The sequence below is a fragment of the Siphateles boraxobius genome, unplaced genomic scaffold (assembly GCF_051911475.1).
Source record: "Siphateles boraxobius isolate OS27281-9 unplaced genomic scaffold, OSU_SipBor_1 41, whole genome shotgun sequence".
In the NCBI taxonomy this organism is placed as follows: Eukaryota; Metazoa; Chordata; class Actinopteri; order Cypriniformes; family Leuciscidae; genus Siphateles; species Siphateles boraxobius.
In genome coordinates, this window is record NW_027509042.1 from 36,047,550 (window position 1) to 36,057,330 (window position 9,781).

At 40.2% G+C, this 9,781-nt stretch overlaps 1 protein-coding gene across 2 annotated transcripts; it reads left to right on the plus strand.

The window, feature by feature from the left end:
- The first annotated feature begins 253 nt into the window (after positions 1-253).
- etv5b (ETS variant transcription factor 5b) lies at positions 254-7,726 on the plus strand. Of its 2 annotated transcripts, none has more exons than XM_077199259.1 (12): positions 254-464; positions 1,735-1,880; positions 2,021-2,108; positions 2,207-2,254; positions 2,509-2,559; positions 3,455-3,578; positions 3,663-3,950; positions 4,329-4,618; positions 5,606-5,668; positions 5,825-6,063; positions 6,147-6,248; positions 6,418-7,726. In XM_077199259.1, exons 2-12 carry the CDS (start codon positions 1,833-1,835, stop codon positions 6,652-6,654), a joined length of 1,578 nt encoding a protein of 525 aa, XP_077055374.1. In that variant the 5' UTR covers positions 254-464; positions 1,735-1,832; the 3' UTR covers positions 6,655-7,726. The 2 variants fall into 2 exon arrangements, with proteins under 2 accessions (XP_077055374.1, XP_077055373.1); XM_077199258.1 differs by having other exon boundaries at positions 328-464; positions 6,147-6,254.
- Positions 7,727-9,781: the final 2,055 nt, after the last annotated feature.

A 9,781-nucleotide genomic window follows, 5' to 3' on the forward strand; every position in this document is an offset into this window, starting at 1 on the left:
ATTATGGTGAAATTATATATTTTTTAAAAATCATAGAATAAAGTTCGGATTGGCCCCGTAGGTTTAGAGCCTCAGCTGGACATTCACACTCGTTTCGCTTCTGGCCCTTTAAAAGTCTCCTTTTGCGGTGGAGAAACATCTGGTTGTTGAATGAAACCCAGTCATTCATAAAAACAGGAGAGAGACCTGATCTGATTGGCTGTCTACGGACTCACGATCGCATTGGTAATGCAGTGACAGCTATTGGTCAATCACTTGAATGACATGGTGGACTAGCCAATGAGCGTGACTTACAGTGTTAAGCCCGACGCTCTTGGAAAAGCAAGCGATCCCATTGAGAAAATTTCAGTCGCGTCAAGCTGAGGGAGAGTGCGATCCTATTGCTTTCAAAAGCAGTCTGTTTTTCTCTTGGATTTATCAAATCACTTTCTTTTTTCAAAAGAAAAGGATTTAATCACAGTTAGGTGAGTATATTTTGCACGCTGCTCTAGCGTTGTATTGTTTAATTATGACCCGATGCAAGTTTCGTCTTCTGCTTTTATTTTTATAAAGTTGTATTACTTAAAACGGTGCGTTTAATTTAGCTGGTTCGCAACGCCATTTTCTTTGTGCGCATATTTGGCAACCATTCCCCCAGTTTCTCAGTACTTTATTCAGCTCATTGTAAACTTAATCATAATCGCAAGTTTGCGCTCAGCAAAATCCATATGCGGTTTGGCAAAGTGCTTCTCGCGCGTTCGGTGTTTTTATGAATGGAACGTCTGAGGTTTTTTCGGGTAGCGCGCACGATGGATCAAATTTCACTTCATTGAGAAAAACAAGCGTCCGAGGGGAGGGAGGGGGAGCGCGCGGCGATAATGGGCGCTGGGGGGGGGGGGGGGGGAGGGATTGAACTTCTTGAACTTCTTGAACTCGCTCTTATACCTGTTAACTCGCTGTTGTAATGCTGTAATCTCGCTTTACTTATTCAACAACTTTAGCTTCCGCTGGCTGTCTTTATTATCGCCAATAAAAATCTTTATAAGCACAAACTTTTATTTTTCAGCATGAAATGTGCAGACGCACGTTCCTCCTGTTTTATAAAGGTCTGATAAGCTTCAGGAAGCAATAATGTTAAGCGATGGATGTTTAATTAGTTCTTTGTCCAGAGAGGTTGTCTCACTGTGAGGTGTTTTCTTGGCCTCGCGGCTGTAATACAATTTTATGGCTTGAACACTTGCGTCAGGGAAAATAAATACACGTGTGTGTAACGAAGCGTGAATAGCTTTAGGCTTCTTATTTTATTCATGCCGTTCCACTATTTAAATCCGAACCTTATTCGTGTTAATAAAAGCTGCTTTTTTATCATGATCACTTTCGTTTAGATTCATTCTTATCATGGAGTCTTGGATAGTCTCCTGGGCAACAGATGGTACAGTATGGTTATGCAAGGTCCCCCATCTGTACCGTGAGCCTTAAATGGTGTGTGTGTGTGACAGAGAGTGAGTGTGTGCGTGTTTGAGAGAGAGAAGAGGCTGAGCAAGTGTACGTGTCCTGTACTAATGCAGTACACTTCATTTGAGCAGGAGCTGAGAGTGAGTGTGTTACACAAACAAACATGCTAGCTGAAGTTTTCACAGATCAAAGGGACAGTTGGTCCTAAACTGTCAGGTCCCGGGACAATCACTGACAGCTGCATCAGATCCTGACTTGTCTTTCTCTAAGTGTCACTTTTCTCGGCTCTTCTTCCAACAGGCGACGATATCACCCGTGGGCCCACCCCACCCTTTATCCCTGTTTTTTCCTGCTTTCCCTCCTGCTGCAGCCCTAGGCCGCAGTGAGAAGCAAGCGACATGGACGGATTTTACGACCAGCAGGTCCCTTTCGTGGTGACCCCCAATGTACGTCTTTGCTTTAAGTTTTCATGCCTCATTTTCTTCACTTTTTAGATATTTTACTACAGAATATCCATCTGTGGATGGCTGTACACAATGATCACTTGTTCCAACTTTCATCATTTGATTTTGGTCTTATTTTGCAGAAGTCTCACATGCAGGAAACATTTTGCAGAACTTTTAATGACCGAAAAAGGAAGTTTGTTGACACTGAGCTGGCACAGGATACAGAGGGTAAACAAATGAGCATGCATTCAATCCATCCAGATCTCTCTAAAATACATCATTTAAGTCAGTCTGTTTATTCACAAATCAATCTTTGTGTTCCACAGATCTCTTTCAAGATCTCAGCCAGCTACAAGAGATTTGGATTGCAGAAGGTACACCAACAGCTCTAGGATAGTCTAGGTTATGGAATACATTTCATAGCTACTGTTAAAACATAACTTGGTGGTTAATGCATCATCTCAGTGGTTAATCTCTGGGACCCCATTCAAATTGGATAAGACAATATGGCAAATATAAACATGCAAATTATTTATATTCATGTTAAATATTTCATGCCTTTATTCACTGACTCTGAGTCAGGTTTGCAAGCCAGTCAGTATAAATTGTTTTCCTTCTCCATGTGCAGCCCAGGTACCCGATGATGAACAGTTTGTTCCAGATTTCCAGTCGGATAACTGTGAGTACCTTTTGAATATTCATGTAGCAAGGAAGCGGGGTTGGTTGCAAAATATCACATAGAACTTGCCTTTATGAATTATTGAAACTCCCGGGATATGAAAAACATTTATTTATTTATACTGCACAAATTATTAGCACTGGATAATTTGCTATGGACATTATGAATTGTTTTGAGATGCATACTACCTTCCTCCTTGAAACCAAGAAAATGAATCACTAAGAATTTCTGTGCCAAACCTGATTCCTAGCCATGAGTTTAAGATGTTTCTATGGTGTGAGTGTGTGTGTTCACACACATGTGAGGCCCAGTCTGCCGCTGCGGTGCTGTAACTCATGGCAGCCTCCAGCTTGGTGACATTTTAATGGGGCTGGATCCTCGGCGCACACACACTCTGGTTATTATGTGCTGGTGAACAGTGCTCTGGCTGTTTCCCTTGTTAGCTTTTCTGCCCATTTGGCTCTGAATAAGTCTTAATTGTGTGCATTTCAATGGTGTTTATTGTAGGACGTGAATGGACATGGATGTGTTTGCATAGAAATTGTGTGTGAGAGGGTATGTGTGTGTTTGTCTGGCACAATTCCTCTTATCTGGCATCGTGCCTGTAGTTCTCACAGGCCCCTCTTTCACCACAGCTGGGCAGCGGGGCCCTTTTCCAGAGGAATCACGCTATAGTCTGCGAGTTCTAACTTGCGGCCTCCTTTTCTAGAAGGAAAGGCTTTTTTTTCCTTCCCCTCTTTAAAAGGAGTAGTCTAGCTGTTCAGTACTAAATATTTATCAAACATCTGACACCAGAAACAAACCAGGTTAGGTTCCTAGTTAAAGAACTGTATTTTTGTTCTGGCATTTTAGTTGATGTAGACACGATGTATTAAATGAAAAACTTTCTCTCTAGTGATGTTCCATGGACCTCTTCAAACTAAAGTAAAGAGGGAACTGAGCCCAAGCAGGGAATTTTCCCCCTGTGGACAAGAGCAGAGACTCTCTCCATATGGAGAGAAGTGCCTATATAACTACAGGTATGTATTTACTTGTCCTTTTCCCATCTTTTCCAGCTCCATATTCCCCTCACTCATGCTTTATTTGTGTTTTGTCGATTTTAGTGCCTTCGACAGGAAGCCATTTCCTTTCAACAAGCCACTGACTCCTCCTTCTACACCAGCATCACCCTTTGGCTCCTCCACCAGCACAGCAACACATCATGTGCAAAAAAGAGCAATGCAACCAGCCCAAACGCAGACACAAGGACTGCCACTATTACCTGTCCTAAACCACAGTTCTACCCCACCACATCAGAGAGCACATACTCCACTCCACAGTCATAGCCCACCTTTTGCTGTGCCCTGCCAACCTGTCAATCACCCAGAAGCCTCCTACAGTACAGACCACAGGTATGAATATATAACATCTTGCAATTTATAGGTTGTTTTTATTTCCGACACTTTACAGTCATTTTTTGGGTCATGGTGATCGGTTTGTAACCTCATTTCTATCTTTGACGTCAGCTTGAACTGCTTGTGCATGTTAAAAGTACTGTAATCAGCTCAGGTTGAGCCCTTCATTGGGTATTATCTTGTTAAAGATGCCACACTGACCTGGAAAGCAGTTCTATGTTTATACCATTCAAGTCTCCAGGTTTAACTACTGTGAAAAAAGAGCTTTAACAACAGACTTATCCCTTTGACATGAAACTCATGATCACAAATGCCCTTGATGTTAATGCCTTCTCATGTCTTTTTTTCCCTTTTTCTTACTTTTCATCTCGTTAGGTTCCATCGGCAGCTTTCCGAGCCCTGTCTGCCGTTCTCACAGTCCGATGGTCATTGTCCGACACCTTACCCCCCACACACCCGTGGCCATTTTCCCCGACATAGCCGCCCCCCTTATCACCGGCAGATGTCAGAGCCGTTGGTGCCAATGCCTCCCCAGGGATTCAAAAAGGAAATGGTGGATCCTCGTTACAATGACCAGGGTGTGCAAAACATGGGGCCTCCTCGTGCACCGTTGATCCACCAACTGTCAATCAAACAGGAGCCAAGAGACTTCGGCTTTGACTCAGGTGGGTGTCAATCTCTCATAGATTTTGGATTCAGAAGCATGTAGTGTTGTAATGAGAAATCCTTTTAGCTCCCACTTGGTCAAATGTACTGATGGCTGTGGAACTGTCAAAATAGTGAAATTTTAAAAGCAAAAAAGGTCCATTGTGAATAGTGTTGTGACGTATGATGCACAGCTCACACAGAAGTCACTTTCTGTTGGTCAACATGGCAAAATTTGTGTGACCAATTTAATCTGAAGATGAAATGTGCATGGGGAAATCTTTTGCCCTGAAGCGAAATCCCCAGTAGTGCGGATTCCTATACGCTTATTTCACGCAGCCGTTATTTCGAAATCGAAAGCGAGGCTCCGGTGGGAAGAACCCCGGAAGTAAAGATAAAAACAATGCCTTGGACCACCAACCTGAAGCTGCTGCCGCGATTTACACTATTGGATGTTAATATCCAATATAGGATATGTATATAGTTAGTTACTGCTTATTTTTTTACTTTCTGAAAAAAAAATATATAAATGATTTTCACTGTATATAGTCTAAACTAAAGTATGAAAGAAATGTATGTACATTTTTAGAATAACTCATTTCTACATTAAACACAACAATACGCCATCGCATTCGCGACTCTCCTATGTTTAAAGGCTACACTTCCGGTTTTCTTCCCACCGGAGCCTCGCTTTCGATTTCAAAATAACGGCTGCGTGAAATAAGCGTATAGAAATTACTCCTAGGAACTTGAAATTCCAAACTTTACATTGTATTGTATATATTTGAAAATGATTATTAATGTGATTTTATAAAGTGGAACTCTGATGTATATATTTTTGACAAAATAGTTTTAGTGGTATTTTTATATAAAGGAACACTGATAAACTTGAACTTCCAAACATTGTTTTATTATAATTATATATATATATATATATATATATATATATATATATATATATTATTAATATTCATGTGATTTTTTTTATTTTTTTTATTGTCTTGCAGAAGTACAGAATTGCCAGTCATCTTTTGGCAAATCAGCAAATTTCTATGGCGCCAACAGCGACGGTGAGGCTTTTATCAGTTTAGTTTCACCTGCTATTTCCATAAAGTGCAGTTGTATTATTAAGCAACAGCTTCTGATTAGTCTTCTGTTATAATGACAGTTCTTTCTCAGACAGTCCATATTAAATCCATTTTTTCCCCTCTGGCTGTCGATTGCAGGTTTTGGGTATGATGGAGAATCTCACCTCTATTATGATGATGCGTGTGTGGTCCCAGACCGCCTGGAGGGAAAGCTGAAGCAGGAGGGTGGAGTTTTCCGGGAGGGTCCCCCGTATCAACGAAGAGGGTCTCTGCAACTCTGGCAGTTCCTGGTCACTCTGTTGGACGACCCATCCAACCGCCACTTCATAGCTTGGACTGGCCGTGGGCTCGAGTTTAAACTCATTGAACCAGAGGAGGTCAGTGTGTTATCAAAGCCAATAGCTTTATAGCCCATTTTTATTTCAGCCAACAAGCAGTTTAACACCCACATTTTCAATAGGTTGCTCGCCGTTGGGGTATCCAGAAGAACAGGCCTGCAATGAATTATGACAAGCTGAGCCGCTCTCTGCGTTACTACTATGAGAAGGGCATCATGCAGAAGGTAAAGGCACGTTCACGTTCCAATGTAATTTTTCTTCTTTCAATCCCTCAATAATTAGATTGTAGTTCCCTCATTACCTATAGTTAGTTAAATCCACCCCATCAAAGCATATCAGCTTTTCCCAAACAAGATTTTCTAAAACATTTCTCTTTCTCTTGTTCATATGCAGGTTGCTGGAGAGCGGTACGTGTATAAGTTTGTGTGTGATCCCGATGCACTGTTCTCCATGGCATTCCCTGACAACCAGAGGCCCAGTCTGAAGGCAGACCCCGATGGGATGCAGGTTCCTGAGGATGACACTGTTCCACTCTCACACTTTGACGAGACTAACAGTGTCCCTTATCCAGCAGATGCCAGGGACCAGTGCTTAGTGGGGCCGTCCTTTTCTGAGAATTATGCTTTCTGAACTGTTTCATTACCAGAACTGTAAAATGCATCCTCGCACTCCAAATGCAGCCCATGTCAAATTGTAATCGCTCCAATGAGGAATCTGTAATGCCTGCTGAAAAGTCTCTATACTTTCTTGCCACATTTTTATTGTTCATTTGTTTGTTACTACACAGGTTCCATTATAGAAAAATGTTTGCTTTTTTTAAATGTACACAAAAAAAGTAAAGGGTCACAACAGTATTTTTCAGTATATCCTTTGATTTATATTTCAAAGCTTATACTGAAAAATACTGTTGCTTTCTTTGTGTATTGGGCCTGGTGTCTATTATTCAATGCTCTACTTCAGTGAGTTTTTTTAGAACACTTCCGACAATGCATAATGATGCACCTCAGGCTGTGTTGTAATTATCTGTGTATATAGCTTTGATTATAATCTGGAAAAATGCACAATTTTTCTCCAGCTGGCCAAGTAAAATCTTTATAACTGTTCAGAAATAGTAATTTCATCTGCTTTTGTAATGTGATTTTTAAGGGTGGGGTAGAATAGGCAAAAACAGAGCAGGGGAAATGAAAATTGAAGAATCTATGTATATTATGATTATATTTTTGCAAAAGCAGAATTGAATAGCAATGTATAAACTGTACAACAGACTTTTATCACTTCTACTCTGTTCTGTTTCTACAGTGGTGTGTGTGAAATTGAAAACCAGCTCTTGATATAGGGGAAAATTGAGGATGAAAAGCCTGATTGCTGATTCAGGGTCAGTCATGCTTGTGTGACCTTTAACTATTTACCAAAGGATTAGAGCAAGGCCATCTGATCACTGTTCAGTAGTAAACCAGCATGGCAAGATACCCCCTAGCTTTTTCCACATTCATTGTCAACCTTACTTGTCTTTCCTGGGTACAACAGACCCCTAGTTCTGTTTCACTGTGGATAAAACTGTTTTTTCATTGTCTTTTGAAGGCAATTTCTTTCATTAAGAATTTTTAAGTACAGTTTTGGTGTACAATTACAGACCTGTATTTTCTAAACTATAAAAGTACAGGATAATAAATGTCCATAAACAGATATGGTTCTTTTTGGATACAGTTTGTTTGGTTTTTGTCTCATTTATAGCCAGTGGCACATCACCTACACTTTGAGAACATATTTGGGGTAAATGAACAAAGTAAAGAGCATTATGATGGTCATTAATACATTAAGGCCTGGTTTCACAGCCAGGATTAGACCTTAGTTTTTTAGGGCATTTAAGTAGTTTTTATACGTAAATGTGCCTAAAAAACATTACTGGAGTGCATCCTGAGACAAGACAACGGCAAGGGCAAGACAATATTTTATGATATGCCAGTGCAAGTTGCTTTCACTTAAAACCACTTAAACATGCCTTTTAGTCTGGGACTATCTTAAGGCTTGCCTGTGAAACCGGGGGTACGTGATTTTTGCTCAGATTTGCAGTCTGGACGAATCGAATCGATTCTTGGTGACGAAAATCAGTTTTAGTGTGACAGATTGTTTCAGTTTTAGTTTATATACGACAACGATTACTAAAAACAGAACGTTTTTTCTTCGCATTTTTCGCATACAGACGACAACATTGTCAAAACGAACCCCATTCACGCGGATCCGCGAAAACAACTAAAACGCTGTATCATGCTGCCATGCCAGTAGATGGCAATGTCACTTTGTAAAGAAAAACAATAGACTGAACACGTAATACGCATGTGCATGACATCACTGTTTTCACAAATTTGCGTTTTTGTAGTTTACACAGAGACGACAATGGTATTGTTTTCAAAAACTTGCACTTTGGGGCCATTTACATGACAGTGTTTTCAACTAAAAATGGAAAACTCTTGTGGTTTAAAAGTATGGTAGTGTGTAATCCTCAGGCGTTTAGTTTATAATGCCTATAGTGTTTTAAAATCTATTCAGATTTTAAAGGTTGTGTAGTGTATTCCAGCCTTTACATTCAGACTATTCAGTCCATTTGGCACATTGAGGAATCTCATTTATGTGCGTCTGTGATCTTTCCAGGAATCTCTCAGTCTGACCACTAAACTGTAACCCAGCAAAGCCTGTGTAACGAGGCGATGCAAAGTAACAGGGTATTGCATAACCTAGTGACGCTCGTTCTCTTTCTTCTCTCCTCTCTCCTTTAGCAGGGTTAGTCTTAATCCTGCTGGTGACCTTGTTCCATGGAGCCAGAGAATAGAAGAGTTATTAAGCTGTCATACATAATCATCATAAAGGAACTTAAGCTTACTGAATGCTTAACAAATTATGAAGTATAACATTTTTGGTGCCAAACCACAGAAAAGTTACATACCTAAAAATGTGTAATTCTTAGAGACTGAGTCCCATACTGTTATACAACAGTTCCAGAACTCAAATCTGAGCTGCGATATAGGCATAATAGCACCGGGATGTCTAACAGTTCGTATAAATCAGTTCCTCTGTGTTTATGCTATTCCAGACCATATATTTAAGTGGTGCTGAGTGGAAGCCAAGCAAAGATAGAGCACTTCTGCTCATGTGATATTGCTCAAATAAATTTACAGTTTTAACAGTGTATTCATATGGAATCCTTCTTCCTTAAATTTAAAATGTAGCTCTTAAAGGGCTCTTATTATGCCCTTTTACAAAGTCTTGATTTTGTTTTTGGGGTGTACTAGAATGTTTTCATGCTTAATAGGTTTAAAAAAAGCATAATTTTGTACATATTTTACATTATTGCAGCTCCTCTCTCCTCAGTCTGGCTCGAACACGCCGATTTCCATGAAGCCCCTCCTTCCGAAATACGAAATGTGCTGTGATTGGTTAGCTGGCCCAGTGTGTTGTGATTGGCAGCCCTTAGCTCGTGTATAACTGCAAGTTCTTCTCTAGTGTAAATATTAATGACGGTGTCAATTTCAAAACATTTCGAGCCCGACTCAGACCCTGACAAAGTTGACAAACAAGAGGATCGTGCAGAACGTATTTCATGCACAGACTTTGCAAGCACAGATTTCACAGGACATTTCAGAGTGGTATGTTTTTTGTAATTTTCTTATACGGTACATTATAGATACAATGTTATCCACCATTTAATCGTTATATTTGTTGGAAAACTAAGGTAATACAAAAAGTGATCTATCCCAAA

What these genes read in the sequence shown, in the direction of transcription:
- etv5b (XM_077199258.1), top strand. Translation starts at nt 1,833, where the DNA reads ATGGACGGATTTTACGACCAGCAGGTCCCTTTCGTGGTGACCCCCAAT. An exon ending in GCTGGCACAGGATACAGAGG is followed by an intron (nt 2,109 to 2,206) that starts GTAAACAAATGA and finishes TGTGTTCCACAG; the next exon opens with ATCTCTTTCAAGATCTCAGC. An exon ending in AGAGATTTGGATTGCAGAAG is followed by an intron (nt 2,255 to 2,508) that starts GTACACCAACAG and finishes CTCCATGTGCAG; the next exon opens with CCCAGGTACCCGATGATGAA.